This window comes from Salvelinus fontinalis, chromosome 1 (genome assembly GCF_029448725.1).
Source record: "Salvelinus fontinalis isolate EN_2023a chromosome 1, ASM2944872v1, whole genome shotgun sequence".
Lineage (NCBI taxonomy): Eukaryota > Metazoa > Chordata > Actinopteri > Salmoniformes > Salmonidae > Salvelinus > Salvelinus fontinalis.
The window spans coordinates 12,550,182-12,576,891 of NC_074665.1; the positions used below are offsets into that span (position 1 = coordinate 12,550,182).

Below are 26,710 nucleotides of genomic sequence, written 5' to 3' on the forward strand. Positions count from 1 at the left end.
TCACACATACACATACAAACACTCACGCTGCCTGTAATTAACTACTAAACACGCACACATATACACACACACACACAAACTCACACATACACACACATACACACACTGTAATTAGCTAGCCAAACAGACGGCAGCTTATTCAACATCAACTAGATCACAATTCACAGTTTGGTTCTGACTCACTCAGGAAATGTTGTTGTGGTCTTGGTTCAATACTCAGTGGTGACTCAGTGGTCTGTTCTAGCCTTGAGCCACGGCCCAGTACAAAATCAACTGTTTCCCTCCATTTTGGAGACTAATGTCCAGAGACCTGAAAGGGTAAAGCTAATCACTGATCTCTGCTCAGCTCAATATTGCCCGGTCGTTTTCTATACATTAGCGAGCCATTAATTGATATCGAACAATAACCGAGAGAGACAGAGTAAAAAAAGACACAACGGAAGAGAGAGAAAGAGGAGAGGGGTGAAAGAAGACTGAGGAAGAGAGAGAAAGAGGAGAGGGGTGAAAGAAGACCCGAGGAAGAGAGAGAAAGAGGAGAGGGGTGAAAAAAGACTGAGGAAGAGAGAGAAAGAGGAGAGGGGTGAAAGAAGACCGAGGAAGAGAGAGAAAGAGGAGATGGGTGAAAGAAGACTGAGGAAGAGAGAGAAAGAGCAGAGGGGTGAAAGAAGACCGAGGAAGAGAGAGAAAGAGGCGTGGGGTGAAAGAAGACCGAGGAAGAGAGAGAAAGAGGGGTGAAAGAAGACCGAGGAAGAGAGAGAAAGAGGGGTGAAAGAAGACCGAGGAAGAGAGAGAAAGAGGGGTGAAAGAAGACCGAGGAAGACAGAGAAAGAGGGGTGAAAGAAGACCGAGAAAGACAGAGAAAGAGGAGACGGGTGAAAGAAGACCGAGGAAGAGAGAGAAAGAGCAGAGGGGTGAAAGAAGACCAAGGAAGACAGAGAAAGAGGAGGGTAAAAGGAGACCGAGGAAGAGAGAGAAATAGGAGGGGGGTGAAAGAAGACCGAGGAAGAGAGAGAAAGAGGAGACGGGTGAAAGGAGACCGAGGAAGAGTGAGAAAGAGGAGGGGGGTGAAAGAAGACCGAGGAAGAGAGAGAAAGAGGAGGGGGTGAAAGAAGACCGAGGAAGAGAGAGAAAGAGGAGGGGGGTGAAAGAAGACCGAGGAAGAGAGAGAAAGAGGAGAGGGGTGAAAGAAGACCGAGGAAGAGAGAGAAAGAGGAGTGGGGTGAAAGAAGACCGAGGAAGAGAGAGAGAGGGGTGAAAGAAGACCGAGGAAGAGAGAGAAAGAGGGGTGAAAGAAGACCGAGGAAGACAGAGAAAGAGGGGTGAAAGAAGACCGAGGAAGACAGAGAAAGAGGAAGGGGGTAAAAGGAGACCGAGGAAGAGAGAGAAATAGGAGGGGGGTGAAAGAAGACCGAGGAAGAGAGAGAAAGAGGAGAGGGGTGAAAGAAGACAGAGGAAGAGAGAGAAAGAGGGGTGAAAGAAGACAGAGGAAGAGAGAGAAAGAGGGGTGAAAGAAGACCGAGGAAGAGAGAGAAAGAGGAGACGGGTGAAAGAAGACTGAGGAAGAGAGAGAAAGAGCAGAGGGGTGAAAGAAGACCGAGGAAGAGAGAGAAAGAGGAGTGAGGTGAAAGAAGACCGAGGAAGAGAGAGAAAGAGGAGAGGGGTGAAAGAAGACCAAGGAAGACAGAGAAAGAGCAGAGGGGTGAAAGAAGACCGAGGAAGAGAGAGAAAGAGGAGGGGGGTGAAAGAAGACCGAGGAAGAGAGAGAAAGAGGAGGGGGGTGAAAGAAGACCGAGGATGAGAGAGAAAGAGGAGGGGGGTGAAAGAAGACCGAGGAAGAGAGAGAAAGAGGAGAGGGGTGAAAGGAGACCGAGGAAGAGAGAGAAAGAGGAGGGGGGTGAAAGAAGACCGAGGAAGAGAGAGAAAGAGGAGGGGGATGAAAGAAGACCAAGGAAGAGAGAGAAAGAGAGGGATGACAAAAATAAAGAGACAGAAACACACGTCCAACCTAGATCTACTGTCACCCAACGTAGTTTGTTTGTGCATATTTTTGCAAGTTAGCCCAGGATATTTGTTTTTATATTCTATGTGCTAAGATTACAATCTGGAAATGTGTTTGTTCTGCAGCGAAAAAATATCGGACAACCCATTGTTACAAAACACAAATGTAACCGCAGAAATCTGGGATACTAAACCATACACCATACTGCCTCACAAGCATACAGCTTGGGATGGAAACAGACAGAGAATTGTCTGTGATGTTGGGAGAGAGAGACTAAAAACTAAAAACGAATCCTAGATATATAATCTAGCAATGATTCTCATAACTTATGTTTCATGGGGGAACTACAAAGAGAGAGAGAGAGAGAGAGAGAGAGAGAATGGATGAATACCATTGTGAACAGTCCTGCCTTGAGGGACCACAACACACTGAGACACAAAAAAGGAGCAAAGTGCTCCTGGAAACTGCTAATTTTATGTAAACAATAAAGTATTTTTCTTCTCAATAGAACAACAGAAGCAAAGCAGATAATCTTCCCAGATGGAATGGAATAGGGTGAAATAGAAATGTCCCTCTCTCCGTCCCTTTCTCTGTCCCTCTCTCTGTCCCTCTCTCCATTCCTCTCTCTGTCCCTCTCCATTCCTCTCTCTGTGCCTCTCTCCATTCCTCTCTCTGTCCCTCTCTCCATTCCTCTCTCTGTCTCTATCTCCATTCCTCTCTCTGTCCCTCTCTCTGTCCCTCTCTCTGTCCCTCTCTCCATTCCTCTCTCTGTCCCTCTCTCCATTCCTCTCTCCATTCCTCTCTCTGTGCCTCTCTCCATTCCTCTCTCTGTGCCTCTCTCCATTCCTCTCTCTGTGCCTCTCTCCGTCCCTCTCTCTGTCCCTCTCTCCATTCCTCTCTCTGTCCCTCTCTCCATTCCTCTCTCTGTCCCTCTCTCCATTCCTCTCTCTGTCCCTCTCTCCATTCCTCTCTCTGTCCCTCTCTCCATTCCTCTCTCCGTCCCTCTCTCTGTCCCTCTCTCCATTCCTCTCTCCGTCCCTCTCTCTTTCCCTCTCTCCATTCCTCTCTCTGTCCCTCTCTCCATTCCTCTGCAGTTGGTTGGCCCGAGCCAAACCGTGACACCTCTCGTGAGGAAGAGAGATATTGATTTATTGGAGCATCACCTGATGCTGACCTGGTCCCACTCCAAGCCTCCATCCGTTCCACCAGCCCAACAGAGAACAGGGTTTATGGGCAGGCAACAGACCAGACGTCAGCCAAACCCAGAGATAAATCTTTACTGTGTAAATCTGCAGAGCCGCACATATTAAATCAATGACAGAATCCTCATCTGATGTAATTAATATGATGAACATGGAATCAGGAGGTTTTGACAGTGTGAAAATAGATTGTATGAATCTCCCAGTGTATAATTATTTATGTAACTTCTCCTTTTGGCTCTACTGTACAGTACAGTGCTGATACCACCCAAAAGACTGCTGCTACCGCCCAAAAAGACTGATGCTACCACCCAAAACGACTGCTGCTACCACCCAAAACGACTGCTGCTACCGCCCAAAAAGACTGCTGCTACCTCCCAAAACGACTGCTGCTACCACCCAAAAAGACTGCTGCTACCGCCCAAAAAGACTGCTGCCACCACCCAAAAAGACTGCTTCTACCGCCCAAAATGACTGCTGCTACCGCCCAAAAAGACTGCTGCTACCACCCAAAAAGACTGCTGCTACCACCCAAAACGACTGCTGCTACCACCCAAAACGACTGCTGCTACCACCCAAAAAGACTGCTGCTACCACCCAAAAAGACTGCTGCTACCACCCAAAAAGACTGCTGCTACTGCCCAAAAAGACTGCTGCCACCACCCAAAAAGACTGCTTCTACCGCCCAAAATGACTGCTGCTACCGCCCAAAAAGACTGCTGCTACCACCCAAAAAGACTGCTGCTATCACCCAAAAAGACTGCTGCTACTGCCCAAAAAGACTGCTGCTACCGCCCAAAAAGACTGCTGCTACCACCCAAAAAGACTGCTGCTACCGCCCAAAAAGACTGCTGCTACCGCCCAAAAAGACTGCTGCTACCACCCAAAAAGACCATAAATCATGAGGACGGACAACACTTGGCTGTGTGTTGACTTCAAGGAGTCAAGCTTCCGATGTAACAGATGCAAGATAATTTTCCCGATGGCACTGTATATGTAGAAGCTACAGTTTAGCTAGACAAAGTGTAGGAGATGGACACACACACACACACACACACTGGCGTACCACACACCCCCCACCCCCCACCAGATAGATCTATATAGATAATATTTGTAAGGGTAAGAGGTTAGATAGAGTTGGATAGAAAATATTAAATAAAGCTAAAATAAAGGTAAAATTCAAAAAATAAGGATTATATAGAGGAAGATAAATAAGATATAGAAAGTACTGTACCTTTGGGCTGGCCGCGTCCCAACGTGACAAACCCAGAGGAGATGAAGGTATTAAGGTCGTGACCTCCACCGCTGCGGACACTCTCCTTCCCGTAGTGGAGACCTGCAAGAGCCAATCACAGAGTCAGAAACCTGAATATGTTGTAAACCTATAGGGATGTGCTCACACATTGAGGAAGATTCTTCCAAAGACTGCTTCCAGCAAAGCTGATTTTTCTACTGATTTAATATGCTGGGCAAAGATATAATGTCTTAGGCCTACCCTGCTGGGCAAAGATATCATATCTTAGGCCTACCCTGCTGGGCAAAGATATAATGTCTTAGGCCTACCCTGCTGGGCACAGATATCATGTCTTAGGCCTACCCTGCTGGGCAAAGATATCATGTCTTAGGCCTACCCCGCTGGGCAAAGATATAATGTCTTAGGCCTACCCTGCTGGGCACAGATATCATGTCTTAGGTCTACCCCGCTGGGCACATATATCATGTCTTAGGCCTACCCTGCTGGGCAAAGATATAATGTCTTAGGCCTGCCCTGCTGGGCACAGATATCATGTCTTATGTCTACCCCGCTGGGCACATATATCATGTCTTAGGCCTACCCTGCTTTGCAACGATATCATGACTTAGGCCTACCCTGCTTGGCAACGATATCATGACTTAGGCCTACCCTGCTTGGCAAAGATATAATGTCTTAGGCCTACCCTGCTGGGCACAGATATCATGTCTTAGGCCTACCCTGCTGGGCACAGATATCATGTTGCAAGGACACACAAATACTGCTTGTGTAACCTTTATCATGGGCATGCCACATTCCTGACCCCAGCAGGCGTCCTGTGAATGTAAAGGCTCTCGTCAACCCCCTTCACCTAATTCCTTTCCCATCTCATTAGGTGAGATAGCGTGAAGCGTCGCGAGGGAAAAGGCTACGCATTATGAATGTATTGTCCGTGACATAAGGATACGTGACTTTCACCTTCAACGGTCACCTTTTGCATGTGAAAGACGTATAAGGTGATAAAGGTACTGTACCATTCACATGTGAGAATACCGTTTTCTTTCTTTGATCGTACCTTCTCCATTTCCCGTCTCTATGTTCTTTTGTGAGCAGAATAATGTGAATAATCAGATCATTTCATTACGGAATGAGAGGGAGAGGTGGTGTTGTGTAGCTCACAGGGACTGGCAAGGTTATTCATCTCCAAGGGCGATGAACCTTTACCACAGTGAGGCAGACGGAGGTCATTTACATGGTACAGTGTTGTCAGCTCGCTGTCAACTGTGGAGAGGGCATGGTGACATGGTGACATGCACGTAATCTCTAGCATATACTCTCTCTCTATATATATAAATATCTCCTCCATCTCTCCCGCTCTCTGTTTCTATCTCCTTCTCTCTCTCTCTCTCTCTCTCCCTTTCTCTCTCTCCCCCTTTCTCTCTCTCTCTCTCTTTCTCTCTCTCTCTATCTCTCTCTCTCTCTCTCTATCTTTCTCTCTTTCTCTCTTTCTATATTTTCTCTCTCTCTCCCCCTCTCTCCCCCTTTCTCCCTCTCTCCCTTCTCTCTCTTTCTATATTATCTTTCTATATTCTCTCTATCTGTTTCTCTCTATATATTTTATCTATCTCTCCCCCTTTCTTCCTCTCTCTCTCTCTCTTTCTCTCTTCCTCTCTCTGTCTATATTTTATCTCTCTTCCCCTTTCTCCCTCTCTCCCCCCTCTCCCTCTCTCTCTTTCTTTATACATTTCCTCTCTCCCTCCCTCTCTCTCTCTTTCTCTATCTTTCTCTCTATCTTTCTCTTTCTATATTTTATCTCTCTGTCCCCCTTTCTCCCTCTCTCCCCTCCCTCTCTCTCTTTCTCTCTCTCTTTCTTTATCCCTTTAACCTCCCTCCCCCTCTCTCTATTTCTCTCTCTCTTTCTTTATACCTTTTCCTCCCTCCCTCTCTCTCTCTCTCTCTTTATCCCTCTCTTTCTCTATGTTCATAATCACCCCTGCAGAATAAGTACTCATCCTTTGTAAGAACCAATCTACCCATGGTGAACTGTACAATACTCCTTTTTCATGGCAACATTGATTGACTGCTCATAAAACAAATGGGTTGAAAAGGGCTGTAAAATACTGTTACCTTAAAAACAGACGTAAATGCATGATGCCATTATGCAAAATAGCCACTACTTAACAAGAAGTAATTGTAGCTTTCTACACTCAAAGGTCTTCATAAGATTAATTACAACCTCATACCTGCAACGCCACCGACAAATCTCTCTCATATTCGCACAGAAGTGGATTTATATTAACCATGTTGACACAGTCAGCATAGAAATACTCCTCTTTAAATGGAAGTGATGATTATCAAAACCACAAGGAGAGAGGGAGGGAGGGAGGTCACTGAGAACATGTTATAGCCATACAATTTTCGGATTAATTGGTGGAAGATTAGGAAAACAGAAAATGTAGAGGGCAGAGTGAATCTGATTATGAATCGTATCTTAATTAAACTAATTAAATCACAGTTTAGTAATCCAGGCAAAACTCATGCATGCTGTCCTGAAAATCTCTCCAAGCAATAAACACAGACAAACACAGACATGTACAAACACACACACACACATGCGCGCGCACACACACACATGTCCGCAAAAATACATGCACACACTCAGAAACTAAAGGGCTGAGGGAAATGTACCAAGGTCATGTCAAAACACGGTTGTGTAAAAAGCGAGAAGGTTAAATTGTTATCATGTGCATATACTGTACACTCTTAGAAAAAGGGTTCTATCTTGTTTCCAGATAGAACTCTTTTGGTTTCAATGTAGAACCCTCTGTGTAAAGGTTCTAGCTGGAACCAAAAACAGCTAATGGATGATTATATGACCTAACAGCTAGTGGATGACTATATAACCTATATGTTATGTCATATAGGCATCTGTTAGCTGTTAGGTCAAATAGTCATCCAGTAGCTGTTTGGTTATATTGTCACCCATTAGCTGTTATGTTATGTAGTCATCCATTAGCTGTTAGGTTATATAGTCATCCATTAGCTGTTATGTTATGTAGTCACCCATTAGCTGTTATGTTATGTAGTCATCCATTAGCTGTTATGTTATGTAGTCATCCATTAGCTGTTAGGTTATATTGTCACCCATTAGCTGTTATGTTATGTAGTCATCCATTAGCTGTTATGTTATGTAGTCATCCATTAGCTGTTAGGTCGTATTGTCATCCATTAGCTGTTATGTTATGTAGTCATCCATTAGCTGTTAGGTCGTATTGTCACCCATTAGCTGTTATGTTATGTAGTCATCCATTAGCTGTTATGTTATGTAGTCATCCATTAGCTGTTAGGTTATATTGTCACCCATTAGCTGTTATGTTATGTAGTCATCCATTAGCTGTTATGTTATGTAGTCATCCATTAGCTGTTAGGTCGTATTGTCACCCATTAGCTGTTATGTTATGTAGTCATCCATTAGCTGTTATGTTATGTAGTCATCCATTAGCTGTTATGTTATGTAGTCATCCATTAGCTGTTAGGTCGTATTGTCATCCATTAGCTGTTATGTTATGTAGTCATCCATTAGCTGTTATGTTATGTAGTCATCCATTAGCTGTTATGTTATGTAGTCATCCATTAGCTGTTAGGTCGTATTTTCATCCATTAGCTGTTTGTTTGTGCAGCAGTGTCACCATTGAACTTTGAATGTCAGGGAAACTGTTGTTGTTGTTGAGTCACAAATAGGACCACTGACCCTAAAATGTTAGAATATGGATACTGGGCAGAGTGAAAAGAGCTAACATGCCTTCCTCTTTTCAGACTTAATTAGACAACAACAAAAAATCCTGAAAAACTCATTATTCAATGAAGTTTCTCTTTGTCCCCTTTTCCCCTTTGTTTCTTTACTTCAAACCGTTTAAGGTACAAATCTCTGCAAGGCCTCTAAAAGAATCAACTCTCAAGGACTTTTCCTTGTTGTGGCTGCAGGGTGCATCGTGTTTACCCGAAACCCGCCTCTGAAGCGTACAACAACAAGCAGAGTGGATAAGAATAGAAATAGCAGCCTTTGCCGTGCGCCGCATGGTTTCCTATTCTGCTGTCTGCACTGGATCTGTTTTGAAGGAATATACTGTATCATTCTAAAAACGCTCTGACGGCCGGATGTTTTCTTTAGCAATGCACCAAGGATACCCATGATACACCTGACCTGCATTTAGAAATACTGTGTGTGTAATTTAAGGGGGGAAGTATTGTTGGGGGGTTTCATTGTTGTGATGCGGAAAGCTACTAGACAGCATTAGAAAAAGTCAAATAGGGGGTGCCTACATTGGTCCTGTTTCACTGCATGAACAAGTGGGTAACCTGTATGAGTGTGTGCAACGAAAAGGAGCTTTTTGCATATCCCAACTTCCACTGAGACACCCTTGGAGAGTGTGGCCACGGCCAGGTTTGAAGATCAGAGAGGACAGTGTGTCATTTTATCTCTTGGCTCAGCCTCTCCAGACCTTTAGCTGTAGTTACACCTGGTTTACTAGGACTCTGTCATCTGATTCCAGCCCTCTCAAACACACAAGTGGCCAGTCTTGGAAGGCTGCAGTTTGTGTGCAGGGTGTAGAGGATTTTCTTTCTTTCTTTCTAAATGTTCTATCTATCTAACTGTGTCATCCATATTCATGTGTGGCACATTTTGCATATGCATTTTCAATGTGAGTGAGTGCTATCTATGTGTCTCTCTCTCCCCCCGCTCTGCTGTACTACCAATCGCCAACCCCTTAGTCCTTACAATATTGACCGTATTATCGTATTGGCCACGAGTCATGACTGCAGTCAAATTCCACGTGACCGTTTAGGCATGGTAATTAGGCTTCTCCAAGCTCTGATGCTGCTGATGGTCAGTAGCAGCCTACTAAACGTGCTGACTGCCTGGTACTCAGCACTCTATTGTCCCTCGAATCACTATAATATGATATAATCAAATGTAATCTAAAATATAATCAAACACTTCATGAGAGCCCATGAGCTCATGTTGCGCAACATTTCTATAAGCTATGCAATAGCGTGAGTTTTGATGGCCTCTATTAGAAATATGAGGATCCCATCGGCTTTCTATAGACTAGGCCTACTATATATCTTTCTCAACTTTCCTAACATAAAGCACATTGCTTATATTTACAACAGGAGTATAGCCTACCTGGCTGGCATGAAAATTAACCACGGGAAAAATGTTCTCCATTCGCTATTTTTTCCCCTGTTCCGAGACATGTGCATGATAATGGTCCATTCTAAATCTAAACTAATGTCACACATATATTATTTAGTATATGTAAATACAAGACTAAATCAAGAATAGTCTGATGGGTGACAATATTAGCCCATCATTGTGAATGATGCCCAGCTTAAGGGAAGAAACAGCTCGTAACTTTTTTTTGCAACTTTTTCAAATAATAGTCGCACACCTCATGTAGCCTATCCCATAGGCCTATATGTTTTGAAAGCAAACCTCCGTCTTGAGTCAGTACTGCCATCTATTGGTAAACATAAATATACCAGGTTCCTACAGTTTGTATCACAACTAAAGTGGCCAAATAACATCTTAAAATTAAGCACATTAATCCTATTTACAACCGGTGTAGAGCCTAACTGGCATACATAGGCGGCGTGTGAGTTTCAAGTTTGTGGAAGATAATTTTCACCATAAAAATAAACCTTTATAATAAAGCATTACATGCATAATCGCATTTGCGGTCACATTGGAGAATGATGTTTTCCCGCTAATTGCATTTTGGAACATTTGCGCTTATAGCCTGCCGCCATGTGCGCATTGCTGCGCTTATAATGTGAAGAAATAGTTAATAGTTTATCAACATTTTAAGCTAAATGTTCTGATCTGTTGCATCGTCTTCTTTGATTTTAAAAGTTTTTTTGATGCTAGTGGTTGTATTAATTTAGAACTATTGCATCCCACAACTGTCCCAGACTATGTTTGGAATAGAAGGACAAGTTGACCAATAGAATAGAGAGATAGTATATTGACATAGGCTAGTGCTTTTGCTGATCGTTAGCCTTATTCATCTTGTAGGCAGAGGAAAAGTAAACATAGACAGCTCTAACATCTTCAATATGCGCCTCGGAATTCGACAAGGAGGCATTTGTGTCACCAATGTGTCCGTCTTCACGTGTAGCCTACTTCGGAGCTAAGACGCCTGTGAGAATGACCCAATCACGTGACGGGCATTGGCTAATAAGAATTGAGATATCTGAGAGAACCATGTGAGTGAGAGGTGCCCGGAAGAGAAGGGAATTGTAATTTTTATATTTAGCCCAAGGGCACAACGGCCACTGGCCGCCAAAGGCATGGACTTTTCTAGGGGGCATTAAGGCCCCACAAGGGGGATGCCACCAGGAAATACGAGGCATTATCAAGTGCTTGTCAGATTGTGAATAAGAGACTGATGAAGTGTGTGCAGCCTGCGCAAAAAACTAATCATGAGACTTTATTCAAATCATCATTAGAGTCGCATCATGCAGGCTTAGAATGTATTAAAAATCCAAATATATAGCGCAACATTTGTATCACAACTAAAGTTACATAAATAACTCAAAATTAAGCATATAAGAAGGCCTGTTTCTTTGTTAACCGCTCAACACAGAATAGCCGCGTGTTCGTAATCCCTCATAATTCGTTTGGAGAAAAATATCCTTTCTATTTTAAATTGTATTCTGCATACTATAAAATAATGTAAAATAATGCCATGGAATTCGAAGCAAATCTTGACTGCTAAATTAACTAGTGTAGCCCACAGCCATATGGCATAGCCAGATCAGTGACTAACATAAGGACAACTCAGAATATGCTATTCTGTTCTTCTGAAATAGACTGCATTTTCTTCATATCATGTTTCTTTAGACCTGTCTAAAATCATGGATAGATTGTGATGGTATAGGCTATATTACATGGATTTATTAGACTTTTTAAAATGTAGATGTTCCAAAGGTCTGCATCAGTGGCTTGTAGGCTGTGTGTGGAGGCCAGGAGATGCAAAATGTGTTGATGTTAATTAACGGGCAATTACAGTGAGACCGGCAGTTATTTGCTTGACAATCACCGGCTAACAAAATGTGATGACCACCACAGCCCTAGGCGGCTGCGCATTTTCCCTTTCCTCCCTTTCCTGGCATGGCTCGTTGGGCCCTAGCATTAGGACTAGATTGATACAGTGAATCAGGGGAACAAACGGGACCTCTGCCTGGGAGCATACTGGGGTCGACATGGCCCGTCACGCTCAAACCTGACACACCTAATTAGCCCGCACCTCTGTCTGTGTCTGTCTGTCTGTCCAGCTGTGTGTCTCTACGTGTAATTTTTTGACTACGCGAGTGGGTTTTTAGGGCTGTCTGCCGATCTTACCTTTCTCTCTTGTTGTTTTGAGGTGGAAATTGAAACCTGAGCACACCTCTATCTCTGGTCGTGTCCGAAATCTGTCTACGTATTAAAACTATACAGCCGTGGCCAAAAGTTTTGAGAATGACGCAAATATTAACTTTCACAAAGTCTGCTACCTCAGTTTGTATGACTGCAATTTGCATATACTCCAGAATGTTATGAAGAGTGATCAGATGAATTGCAATTAATTGCAAAGTCCCTATTTTCCATGCAAATGAACTGAGTCCCCAAAAAACATTTCCACTGCATTTCAGCCCTGCCACAAAAGGACCAGCTGACATCATGTCAGTGATTCTCTCGTTAACACAGGTGTGAGTGTTGACGAGAACAAGGCTGGAGATCACAGTGTCATGCTGATTGATTTTCAATAACAGACTGGAAGCTTCAAAAGGAGGGTGGTCTTGAAATCATTGTTCTCCCTCTGTCAATCATGGTTACCTGCAAGGAATGGTTACGTGACGTCATCATTGCTTTGCACAAAAAGGGCTTCACAGGAAAGGATATTGCTGCCAGTAAGATTGCACCTAAATCAACCATTTATCGGATCATCAAGAACTTCAAGGAGAGCGGTTCAATTGTTGTGAAGAAGGCTTCAGGGCGCCCAAGAAAGTCCAGCAAGCGAATAACTCCTAAAGTTAATTCAGCTGCGGGATCGGGGCACCACCAGTACAGAGCTTGCTCAAGAATGGCAGCAGGCAGGTGTGAGTGCATCTGCACGCACAGTGAGGCAAAGACTTTTGGAGGATGGCCTTGTGTCAAGCAGGGCAGAAAAAAAGCCACTTCTCCCCAGGAAAAACATCAGGAACAGACTGATATTCTGCAAAAGGTAAAGGGATTGGACTGCTGAGGACTGGGGTAAAGTCATTTTCTCTGATTAATCCCCTTTCCGATTGTTTGGGGCATTTCAGAAAAAATCTTGCCCGGAGAAGACAAGGTGAGCGCTACCATAGGTCCTGTGTCATGCCAACAGTAAAGCATCCTAATACCAATCATGTGTGGGGTTGCTTCTCAGCCAAGGGAGTGGGCTCAATCACAATTTTGCCTAAGAACACAGCCATGAATAAAGAATGGTACCAACACATCCTCCCAGAGCAACTTCTCCCAACCATCCAGGAACAGTTTGGTGATGAACAATGCCTTTTTCAGCATGATGGAGTAAGTGCCTCGGGGAACAAAACATTGAAAGTATAATCTAATACTCAACTCACCAATACTAAGAACGCTTCATATAATACTAGACTCACCCATACTGAGAATGTGTAATCTAATACTAGACTCACCCATACTGAGAATGTGTCATCTAATACTAGACTCACCCATACTGAGAATGTGTAATCTATTATTAGACTCACCCATACTGAGAATGTGTAATCTATTACTAGACTCACCCATACTGAGAATGTGTCATCTAATACAATACTCAAACATACTGAGAATGTGTAATCTATTACTAGACTCACCCATACTGAGAATGTGTAATCAAATACTAGACTCACCCATACTGAGAATGTGTAATCAAATACTAGACTCACCCATACTGAGAATGTGAAATATAATACTAGACTCACCCATACTGAGAATGCTTAATCTAATACAATACTCAAACATATTGAGAATGTGTAATCTATTACTAGACTCACCCATACTGAGAATGTGTAATCAAATACTAGACTCACCCATACTGAGAATGTGTAATCAAATACTAGACTCACCCATACTGAGAATGTGTAATCAAATACTAGACTCACCCATACTGAGAATGTGTAATCTATTACTAGACTCACCCATACTGAGAATGTGTAATCTAATAGTAGACTCACCGATACTGAGAATGTGTAATCTATTACTAGACTCACCCATACTTAGAATGTTTAATCTAAAACTAGACTCACCCATTCTTGGAATGTGTAATCTAAATCTTGACTAACAAATACTGAGAATTTGTCACCTAATACAATACTCAAACATACTGAGAATGTGTAATCTATTACTAGACTCACCTATACTGAGAATGTGTAATCCATTACTAGACTCACCCATACTGAAAATGTGTAATCTAATACTCGAAATACCCATACTGAGATTGGGTAATCAAATACTATACTCGCCCAGTTGGAGAATGTGTATTCTAATACTCACCCATACAGAGAATGTGCAATTTAATACTAAACTCACCAAATCTGAGATTGTGTAATATAATACTAGTCTCACCCATACTGAGAATGTGTAATCTAATATTAGACCCACTCATACCGAGAATGTGTAATCTAGTACATTTACATTTTAAGTCCTTTAGCAGACACTCTTATCCAGAGCGACTTACAAATTGGAAAGTTCATACATATTCATCCTGGTCCCCCCGTGGGAATTGAACCCTGGTCCCCCCGTGGGAATTGAACCCACAACCCTGGCGTTGCAAGCGCCATGCTCTACCAACTGAGCCACACGGGACCAGTACTAGCCTCACCCATACTGAGAATGTGTAATCTAATTCTAGACTCACCCATACTGAGAATATGTAATCTAATGTTAGACTCACCAATACTGAGAATGTGTAATCAAATACTAGACTCACCCATACTGAGAATGTGTAATCTTATACTAGACTCACCCATACTGAGAATGTGTAATCTAATATTAGACTCACTCATACTTAGAATGTTTAATCTAATACTAGACTCTCCAATACTGAGAATGTGAAATCTAAAACTAGACTCACCAATACTAAGAATGTGTAATCTAATACTAGACTCACCAATACTGAGAATGTGTAATCTAATACTAGACTTACTCATTCTTGGAATGTGTAATCTACATCTTGACTCACCAATACTGAGAATGTGTAATCTAAAACAATAATCAAACATTCTTAGAATGTGTAATTGTCACGTTCCTGACCTGTTTTCTCTTCTTTTGTATTTATTTAGTTGGTCAGGGCGTGAGTTGGGTGGGTTGTCTATGTGTTGTTTTCTATGTTGGGGTATTGTGCGTTCGGCCTGGTATGATTTTCAATCAGAGGCAGCTGTCAATCGTTGTCCCTGATTGAGAATCATACTTAGGCAGCTGGGGTTCACGTGTGTGTTTGTGGGTGTTTGTTCTTGTGTCAGTGTTTGTGCCACACAGGACTGTTTCGGTTTTGTCACGTTTGTTGATTGTTTTGTATTTTGAAGTGTTCAGTCTATTTTCATTAAATAATGAACACTAACCACTTTGCGTTTTGGTCCTCTCCTTCTGTCAGCGAGGACAGCAGTTACAGAAACACCCACCACCAAAGGACCAAGCAGAGTGGAAAAGGGCAGCGACAGCAGCAAAAGGGAGAATTGGACATGGGAGGATGTTTTGGACGGCAAGGGTTGCTACACATGGGAGGAGATCCTGGCTGGAAAGGATCGCCTCCCATGGGAACAGCTGGAAGCAGCTCGGAGAGCAGAGGCAACCGGAGAGAGGAACCGGCGGTATGAAGGTACGCGGCTAGCACGGAAGCCCGAGAGTCAGACCGAAACATTTCTTGGGGAGGGGGCACACACGGAGTGTGGCAAAGCCGGGTAGGATACCTGAGCCAACTCCCCGTGCTTACCGTGGAGTGAGAGGGCGTCGTACTGGTCAGAGACCGTGTTATGCGGTAAAGCGCACGGTGTCCCCAGTACGCGTGCTTAGTCCAGTGCGGGCTATTCCACCTTGCCGCACTGGTAGGGCTAGGTTGGGCATCGAGCCGGGTGTCATAAAGCCGGCCCAACGCATCTGGCCTCCAGTGCGTCTCCTCGGGCCGGCGTACATGGCACCAGCCTTACAAATGGTGTCCCCGGTTCGCTAGCATAGCCCAGTGCGGGTTTTCCCACCTCGCCGCACTGGCAGGGCTACGGGGACCATTCAACCTGGTAAGGTTGGGCAGGCTCGATGCTCAAGAGCGCGTGTCCTCCTTCACGGTCCGGTTTTTCCGGTGCCACCTCCACGTACCAGTCCTCTGGTGGCAGCCCCCCGCACCAGGCTGTCTCTCCGTCTTCTCTCTCCAGTTGCTCCCACCTGTCCAGCGCTGTCAGAGCCTTCCTCCTCTCCAGCGCAGCCAGTGTCTGAGCTGCCTGCCTGCCCAGCGCTGTCTGAACTGTCTGCCTGCCCAGCGTTGTCTGAGCTGCCTGTCTGCACAGCACCGTCAGAGCTGTCCGTCTGTCCCGAGCCGTCAGAGCTGTCCGTCTGTCCCGAGCCGTCAGAGCTGCCCGTCTGTCCCGAGCCGTCAGAGCTGCCCGTCTGTCCCGAGCCGTCAGAGCTGCCCGTCTGTCCCGAGCCGTCAGAGCTGCCCGTCTGTCCCGAGCCGTCAGAGCTGCCCGTCTGTCCCGAGCCGTCAGAGCCGTCCGCCAGACAGGAGCAGCCAGAGCCGTCCGCCAGACAGGAGCAGCCAGAGCCGTCCGCCAGACAGGAGCAGCCAGAGCCGTCCGCCAGACAGGAGCAGCCAGAGCCGTCCGCCAGACAGGAGCAGCCAGAGCCGTCCGCCAGACAGGAGCAACCAGAGCCGTCCGCCAGACAGGAGCAGCCAGAGCCTTCCGCCAGACAGGAGCAGCCAGAGCCTTCCAGCCAGGACCAGCCAGAGCCGTCCAGCCAGGACCAGCCAGAGCCGTCCAGCCAGGATCCGCCAGAGCCGTCCAGCCAGGATCCGCCAGAGCCGTCCAGCCAGGATCCGCCAGAGCCGTCCAGCCAGAATCCGCCAGAGCCAGCCAGCCAGGATCCGCCAGAGCCAGCCAGCCAGGATCCGCCAGAGCCAGCCAGCCAGGATCCGCCAGAGCCAGCCAGCCAGGATCCGTCCCTCAGTCCGGTGCTGCCCCTCATTCCGGTGCTGCCCTTTGGTATAGTGGAATTGACATGGAGGTGGTTGTTAGGAGGAGGCCACGGGGGCGAGTAAGGAGGCGAACAAAGACATTGTTAAGGTGGGGTCCACGTCCCGCGCCAGAGCCGCCACCGCGGACAGACGCCCACCCAGACCCTCCCCTAGAGTTTTAGGGGGTGCGCCCGGAGTTCGCACCTTGAGGGGGGGGGGGGGGGTTATGTCACGTTCCTGACCTGTTTTCTCTTGTTTTGTATTTATTTAGTTGGTCAGGGCATGAGTTGGGTGGGTTGTCTATGTGTTGTTTTCTATGTTGGGGTTTGTGCGTTCGGCCTGGTATGATTCTCAATCAGAGGCAGCTGTCAATCGTTGTCCCTGATTGAGAATCATACTTAGGCAGCCGGGGTTCACGTGTGTGTTTGTAGGTGTTTGTTCTTATGTCAGTGTTTGTGCCACACAGGACTGTTTCGATTTTGTCACGTTTGTTGGTTGTTTTGTATTTTGAAGTGTTCAGTCTATTTTCATTAAATAATGAACACTAACCACTCTGCGTTTTGGTCCTCTCCTTCTGTCAGCGAGGACAGCCGTTACAGTAATCTAATACTAGACTCACCCATACAGAGAATGTGTAATCTACTACAATACTCACACATACTGAGAATGTGTAATCTAATAATATACTCACACATACTGAGAATGTGTAATCTAATAATATACTCACACATACTGAGAATGTGTAATCTAATAATATACTCAAACATACTGAGGATGTGTAATCTAATACTAGACTCACCCATACTGAGAATGTATAATCTAATACTATACTCAAACAATGTGTAATCTAATACTAGACTCACCCATAGTGAGAATGTATAATCTAATAATATACTCAAACATACTGAGGATGTGTAATCTAATACAATACTCAAACATACTGAGAATTTGCAATCTCTTACTAGACCCACCCATACTGAGAATGTGTAATCGAATATTAGACCCACTCATACCGAGAATGTGTAATCTAGTTCATTTACATTTTTACATTTTAAGTCATTTAGCAGACGCTCTTATCCAGAGCGACTTACAAATTGGAAAGTTCATACATATTCATCCTGGTCCCCCCGTGGGAATTGAACCCTGGTCCCCCCGTGGGAATTGAACCCACAACCCTGGCGTTGCAAGCGCCATGCTCTACCAACTGAGCCACACGGGACCAGTACTAGACTCACCCATACTGAGAATGTGTAATCTAATTCTAGACTCACCCATACTGAGAATATGTAATCTAATGTTAGACTCACCAATACTGAGAATGTGTAATCAAATACTAGACTCACCCATACTGAGAATGTGTAATCTTATACTAGACTCACCCATACTGAGAATGTGTAATCTAATATTAGACTCACTCATACTTAGAATGTTTAATCTAATACTAGACTCTCCAATACTGAGAATGTGAAATCTAAAACTAGACTCACCAATACTGAGAATGTGTAATCTAATACTAGACTCACCAATACTGAGAATGTGTAATCTAATACTAGACTTACTCATTCTTGGAATGTGTAATCTACATCTTGACTCACCAATACTGAGAATGTGTAATCTAAAACAATAATCAAGCATTCTTAGAATGTGTAATTGTCACGTTCCTGACCTGTTTTCTCTTCTTTTGTATTTATTTAGTTGGTCAGGGCGTGAGTTGGGTGGGTTGTCTATGTGTTGTTTTCTATGTTGGGGTTTTGTGCGTTCGGCCTGGTATGATTCTCAATCAGAGGCAGCTGTCAATCGTTGTCCCTGATTGAGAATCATACTTAGGCAGCCGGGGTTCACGTGTGTGTTTGTGGGTGTTTGTTCTTGTGTCAGTGTTTGTGCCACACAGGACTGTTTCGGTTTTGTCACGTTTGTTGGTTGTTTTGTATTTTGAAGTGTTCAGTCTATTTTCATTAAATAATGAACACTAACCACTCTGCGTTTTGGTCCTCTCCTTCTGTCAGCGAGGACAGCCGTTACAGTAATCTAATACTAGACTCACCCATACAGAGAATGTGTAATCTACTACAATACTCACACATACTGAGAATGTGTAATCTAATAATATACTCACACATACTGAGAATGTGTAATCTAATAATATACTCACACATACTGAGAATGTGTAATCTAATAATATACTCAAACATACTGAGGATGTGTAATCTAATACTAGACTCACCCATACTGAGAATGTATAATCTAATACTATACTCAAACAATGTGTAATCTAATACTAGACTCACCCATAGTGAGAATGTATAATCTAATAATATACTCAAACATACTGAGGATGTGTAATCTAATACAATACTCAAACATACTGAGAATTTGCAATCTCTTACTAGACCCACCCATACTGAGAATGTGTAATCGAATATTAGACCCACTCATACCGAGAATGTGTAATCTAGTTCATTTACATTTTTACATTTTAAGTCATTTAGCAGACGCTCTTATCCAGAGCGACTTACAAATTGGAAAGTTCATACATATTCATCCTGGTCCCCCCGTGGGAATTGAACCCTGGTCCCCCCGTGGGAATTGAACCCACAACCCTGGCGTTGCAAGCGCCATGCTCTACCAACTGAGCCACACGGGACCAGTACTAGACTCACCCATACTGAGAATGTGTAATCTAATTCTAGACTCACCCATACTGAGAATATGTAATCTAATGTTAGACTCACCAATACTGAGAATGTGTAATCAAATACTAGACTCACCCATACTGAGAATGTGTAATCTTATACTAGACTCACCCATACTGAGAATGTGTAATCTAATATTAGACTCACTCATACTTAGAATGTTTAATCTAATACTAGACTCTCCAATACTGAGAATGTGAAATCTAAAACTAGACTCACCAATACTGAGAATGTGTAATCTAATACTAGACTCACCAATACTGAGAATGTGTAATCTAATACTAGACTTACTCATTCTTGGAATGTGTAATCTACATCTTGACTCACCAATACTGAGAATGTGTAATCTAAAACAATAATCAAGCATTCTTAGAATGTGTAATTGTCACGTTCCTGACCTGTTTTCTCTTCTTTTGTATTTATTTAGTTGGTCAGGGCGTGAGTTGGGTGGGTTGTCTATGTGTTGTTTTCTATGTTGGGGTTTTGTGCGTTCGGCCTGGTATGATTCTCAATCAGAGGCAGCTGTCAATCGTTGTCCCTGATTGAGAATCATACTTAGGCAGCCGGGGTTCACGTGTGTGTTTGTGGGTGTTTGTTCTTGTGTCAGTGTTTGTGCCACACAGGACTGTTTCGGTTTTGTCACGTTTGTTGGTTGTTTTGTATTTTGAAGTGTTCAGTCTATTTTCATTAAATAATGAACACTAACCACTCTGCGTTTTGGTCCTCTCCTTCTGTCAGCGAGGACAGCCGTTACAGTAATCTAATACTAGACTCACCCATACAGAGAATGTGTAATCTACTACAATACTCACACATACTGCGAATGTGTAATCTAATAATATACTCACACATACTGAGAATGTGTAATCTAATAATATACTCAAACATACTGAGGATGTGTAATCTAATACTAGACTCACCCATACTGAGAATGTATAATCTAATGCTATACTCAAACATACGTAGAATGTGTAATCTAATACTAGACTCACTCATAGTGAGAATGTATAATCTAATAATATACTCAAACATACTGAGGATGTGTAATCTAATACTAGACTCACCCATACTGAGAATGTATAATCTAATAATATACTCAAACATACTGAGGATGTGTAATCTAATAGTAGACTCACCCATACAGAGAATGTGCAATCTAATACAAACTCAAACATACGTAGTATGTGTAATCTATTACTAGACTCACCTGTACTGAGAATGTGTAATCTATTACTAGACTCGCCTATACTGAGAACGTGTCATCTAATACTAGACTCACCCATACTGAGAATGTGTAATTTATTACTAGACTCGCCTATACTGAGAACGTGTCATCTAATACTGGACTCACCCATACTGCGAATGTGTAATTTATTACTAGACTCGCCGATACGGAGAATGTGTAATCTAATACTAGACTCACCCATACTGAGAATGTGTAATTTAATACTAACCCACCCATACTGAGAATGTGTAATCTAATACTATTCTCAAACATACTGAGAATGTGTAATCTAATACCATACTCACATATACAGATAATGTGTAATCTAATACTAGACTCACCCATACTGAGAATTTGTAATATATACATTAACTCACCAATACTGAGAATGTGTAATCTAATACTAGACTAACCTATACTGACCATGTGTAATCTAATTCTTGACTCACCCATGGTGAGAATTCGTAATCTAATACTTGACTCACCCATACTGAGAATGTATAATCTAATACAATACTCAAACATACGTAGTATGTGTAATCTAATTCTAGACTCACCCATAGTGAGAATGTATAATCTAATACAATACCCAAACATACATAGAATGTGTAACCTAATACTAGACTCACCCATACTGAGAATGTGTAATCTAATACAAACTCAAACATACTGAGAATGTGTAATCTAATACTTGACTCACCCATACTGAGACTTTGTAATATATACCTTAACTCACCAATGCTGAGAATGTGTAATCTAATTCTAGACTCACCATGTACTGAGACCGCGTCATCTAATACTAGACTCACCCATACTGAGACTTTGTAATATATACCTTAACTCACCAATGCTGAGAATGTATAATCTAATACTAGACTCACCCATACGTAGTATGTGTATCTAATACTAGACTCACCCTTACAGAGAATGTATAATCTAATACAATACCCAAACATACATAGAATGTATAATCTAATACAATACCCAAACATACATAGAATGTGTAAAATAATACTAGACTCACCCATACTGAGAATGTGTAATCTAATACAAACTCAAACATACTGAGAATGTGTAATCTAATACAAACTCAAACATACTGAGAATGTGTAATCTAATACAAACTCAAACATACTGAGAATGTGTAATCTAATACAAACTCAAACATACTGAGAATGTGTAATCTAATACAAACTCAAACATACTGAGAATGTGTAATCTAATACAAACTCAAACATACTGAGAATGTGTAATCTAATTCTAGACTCACCCATACTGAGAATGTATAATCTAATACTAGACTCACCCATACGTAGTATGTGTAATCTAATACTAGACTCACCCATACAGAGAATGTATAATCTAATACAATACCCAAACATACATAGTATGTGTAATCTTTTACTAGACTCACCCATTCTTAGAACGTGTAATCTAATACTAGACTCACCCATACTGAGAATGTATAATCTAATACAATACTCAAACACACGAAGTATGTGTAATCTAATACTAGACTCACCCATACTGAGAATTTGTAACATATACCTTAACTCACCAATACTGAGAATGTGTAATCTAATTATAGACTCACCTGTACTGAGACCGCGTCATCTAATACTAGACTCACCCATACTGAGAAAGTGTAATCTATTACTAGAATCACCAATACTGAGAATGTGTAATCTTATACGAAACTCACCAATTCTTAGAATGTGTAATCTAATAATATACTCAACCATACTGAGAATGTGTAATCTAATACTAGACTCAAACATACTGAGAATGTGTAATCAAATACTAGACTCACCCATACTGAGAATGTGTAATCAAATACTAGACTCACCCATACTGAGAATGTGTAGTCTAATAATATACTCAAACATACTGAGAATCTGTAATCTATTTGTAGACTCACCCATACTGAGAATGTGTAATCTGATACTCGACTCACTTTTACTTAGTATGTGTAATCTAATACTAGACTCACCCATTCTTAGAATGTGTAATATAATTCTTGATTTACTCATACAGAGAATGTGTAATGTAATACTAAACTCACCCATACTGGGAATGTGTAATCATATACTAGACTCACCCATACTGAGAATGTGTAATGTAATACTAAACTCACCCATACTGGGAATGTGTAATCATATACTAGACTCACCCATACTGGGAATGTGTCATCTAATACTAGACTCTCCCATACTGAGAATGTGTAATCATATACTAGACTCACCCATACTGAGAATGTGTAATGTAATACTAAACTCACCCATACTGGGAATGTGTAATCATATACTAAACTCACCCATACTGGGAATGTGTAATCATATACTAAACTCACCCATACTGAGAATGTGTAATCATATACTAAACTCACCCATACTGGGAATGTGTCATCTAATACTAGACTCTCCCATACTGAGAATGTGTAATCATATACTAGACTCACCCATACTGGGAATGTGTAATCATATACTAGACTCACCCATACTGAGAATGTGTAATCATATACTAGACTCACCCATACTGGGAATGTGTAATCATATACTAAACTCACCCATACTGAGAATGTGTAATCATATACTAGACTCACCCATACTGGGAATGTGTAATCATATACTAAACTCACCCATACTGGGAATGTGTAATCATATACTAGACTGACCCATACTGGGAATGTGTAATCATATACTAGACTCACCCATACTGAGAATGTATAATCTAAAGTGTTTCCCTCCAGTCGTTCATTTTGCTACAGCCCGTCCCCGATCTGATTATCAGCTGTTGTCAAACACACGTGAAAAGCTGATTATCTTCCTCCATAGCATGCAGTGAATTTGTACTAGGTAAAAATCAGAAGTGAGCATGACATCCTGGCATTTGAGCATACTTGAGTGCCACATACATTAAAACATCCTATTTGTGTATACCCAGTCAGCCTACTATTTAGAATTCAAGTACGGCTGTTCGGATACGGCCTCAGTCTCTTCCTCTCCCAATTGTCTTTCTGTCTCACTGTGTATCTCTCAAACACCTTTCTCCGTCTCCCTCTCCCTCTCCCTCCCTCTCCCTCTCCCTCCCTCTCTTTCTGTCCCTCTCTCTCGACTCAGACCTGCTTCACAATCCTGCAACCACAAAGCTGTCTCACGTTAACTCTATCTCTTCAGAGAGTCCATACCCCAGTGTACACCCTGTCTGTGGTGTTCTGTTCCCACCTACCAGCCGTGTGGTCGAATCACGTTACCCCGCATGCCGAGCGGTCACGGTCTTGCTGCGGTCTCTGTGTGCCAGCTTCTATCGTTTCCACCCTGCCAGCGATTGCCCGGACCCGTTCCCTTGCTAGCCACAGTTATCTACACTGACAGGCCCTCTTTCTGTCTCTCTCTCTACTCTCTCCCTCTCTCTCTCTACTGTCTCTCTCCCTCTCTCTCTCTACTGTCTCTATTCCTCTCGCTCTCTACTGTCTCTATCTCTACCTTTCTCTCTCTTGCACAAATTGGATGATTACGGGATGCATACATAGGAGATTACACCACTGACAGGGAACGCATCATGCTGTGGACACACAATGTGTGCTCTCACACACAGAAACTGAATAAACACACAATGTGTGCTCTCATACACAGAGAAACTGAATAAACACACAATGTGTGCTCTCATACACACAGAAATTGAATAAACACACAATGTGTGCTCTCATACACACAGAAACTGAATAAACACACACACACACACACACACACACACACACACACACACACACAAAGTAATGAAGCACACAGTGGCATGTACTCATGGATTCCAATGGAAGCCTGGCTCCCCCCCCAATAAAATGATGATCTTTCATCTCTCTGTGTTTTATAATTTTCCTTTAATTCGCAAGAGGCTGAATGTATCTGACCGGAGAAAGCATCCAAGCAAGCGAAACAGTGCCCCCTCTGTCTCTGTATGTGTACACACAATCTATCTGATGCGTCTGGTCCAAAAAGGGTATGACATTGTTGCCGCCTGTAGCATTCAATGCAAGAGAAGCCAGCGAGCATTGATGAACAAAAATTATAAAATAATAGCCAATCAGCATTCAGCTCAACTGTGAATGATCCTGGCGCACCAAAAGAAAGTATCAAGGGAATCCAGTTTGGATTTGGCTTCACACCTATAACATCATATCAAAAGCCAAACGTCATTGTTGACAGATATAAATGTAATTGTTGCATCTCGTTGTGTTGTCCTCCAAAGGCTTGCGAGCTAACTAAAACGATATATTTCCTAAATTAGCCTTAGATGAATTGGGATTTGGACTTGTGGTTTTACTTAACTCTTCGTACTGGCCAATGATTATAATGGCGAATCCGATCCAATCATTAATTTATACATTATGCCCCTGGCATGATGGAAGTAGGCTAATGTTAACTAGCTGGCTAATTGTTGCCCATGAAAGGAAGTCAGGCTAGAAAGCAAGCATTTTAACCAGGTAGCCTTGGACAACAACAACTAAAAGCGTGTACTGTATGACGGAGTGATAGACCATTTCGGCAACATGAAAGAGAGGAGAATGGCAATGGCGTTTTTCTAGAAGTAGGGTGAGTCAATAAGTGTTTTTCCTTGCAAGCACACACACACACACAGAAATTAGTACCATGGACAGTCATATGATATTTAGCTTACGTTGATTGGACTAAATTGTTTTGGGAATCTTTTAGTTGTCACTGTATTAGAATAAGCAGAGGTGATTTGATGATGTTGTAGTTGAAATGGTGCTGGAATAGTGGAGGCAGCTCCTGTTTCCTTTGCGACTTGTGGTAACACTCTGTGGTTCTAAATCAAATGTTGTTTCGTAGTCAGAAAACGTCAGAAACATTACCTTGCTTGAACATGCTGTAGGTAATGTAACTGTTTGTAACATGCAGAATGCTTTGTGGACTTCACCGGACAGAGGTCGCTCTCTGGTTGTGTGATGAAACAAAGGTGTGGTTGAATTTATTTGCCACTGTGTCTTTTTATTGTCTCGGCCTTGGGCCTATATATCACAGTGGCAAGGCATATGAACTAACAGGTTATAGAGCAAACAACGCAATTATCACAACACATAGGTTGCAATATGGCCCAAAAAATTCTGGTTTGGCTTTCCCAGTGATTTTACCCACACAGCGCTACTGGAAACATAATGATTGTGCACCAACACATTCACACACTTCACCCCGTTTGCCCATAATACTTCACCAATTTGTCTTTGAAGATATGTACCAAAAACAGTAGAATATATGAACCATACTATAAAGGTTACGTACCATGGTTGGACTTGGACTGGTGGACAGGGGTGTAGTGGTTCTTGGAAGAGGTTTGTTGAGGAGGGTTGTCTTTGGGAGAGCCGTTCATGGCTGAAAAGTTCTCACAGTCATATTGAGATATGGGAATGGGTCCCTGTTGCCTCAGGATGTCTGCAAGGGCCCTGTGGACACAGAGGAAAGAAATGGCAGATTTTGATAAAAGTTTGTGCACCAAAAGTCACTGATACGTCTATTTAGCTCACTTCTCCAAGCATTTACAATACACTCCAAGGTGAGTGAGAGTACATTTTTTCTTGGCACTGAATGGTCATAGAGAACCGTTATTAACCCCCTGAGGTATAAGGGCCCGGGGATGGGATTCTACTGTGCTAACATACAAGAAGGTCATAAGAATGATCATTTAGCTATTTGATTTGGAATATTAGGAACCCCTGTAAGTATAATTTGTTTAAAATATATATATATATTTGATGAAATATTGAATTTGGTATTACTGCTATTACCCCATAGAAACACACTGAATAACATGTTCATATACGGCAGAACAGACAGTCCAAAAATACAACAAAAGGAAGTACATTTTGAAGTGTCTGTCTTATATCTGAGAGGTAAAAGATAGATAAGCAAATTATTTTTATATTTATTTTACCCATATTTAACCCCTTTTCGGCACTACATTTTCGGCATGTCTCCCGGTCTGACAAATACCACTGTAGCTCTGCCACCTTTCACCGGCATCGGCAGATGCTGTGGATTGAGGACGCAAGCCCAAGCTAGATACGTCTCACTTAAACGGACATATTCTATGGGGT

General features: G+C 42.6%; 1 protein-coding gene across 9 annotated transcripts in view; it reads right to left on the reverse strand.

Moving 5' to 3' along the window:
• LOC129816126 (protein shisa-6-like) overlaps nt 1-26,710 on the reverse strand; it is a 112,650-nt gene that overhangs the window by 81,392 nt on the left and 4,548 nt on the right. For all 9 annotated transcript variants that reach the window (XM_055870998.1, XM_055870743.1, XM_055870914.1 and 6 more), the window contains exons 3-4: nt 25,899-26,059; nt 4,433-4,534 (exon numbers count right to left, since the gene is read on the reverse strand). In XM_055870998.1, the coding sequence (XP_055726973.1) occupies nt 4,433-4,534; nt 25,899-26,059 (263 nt within the window). The remainder of the gene's footprint in view (nt 1-4,432; nt 4,535-25,898; nt 26,060-26,710) is intronic.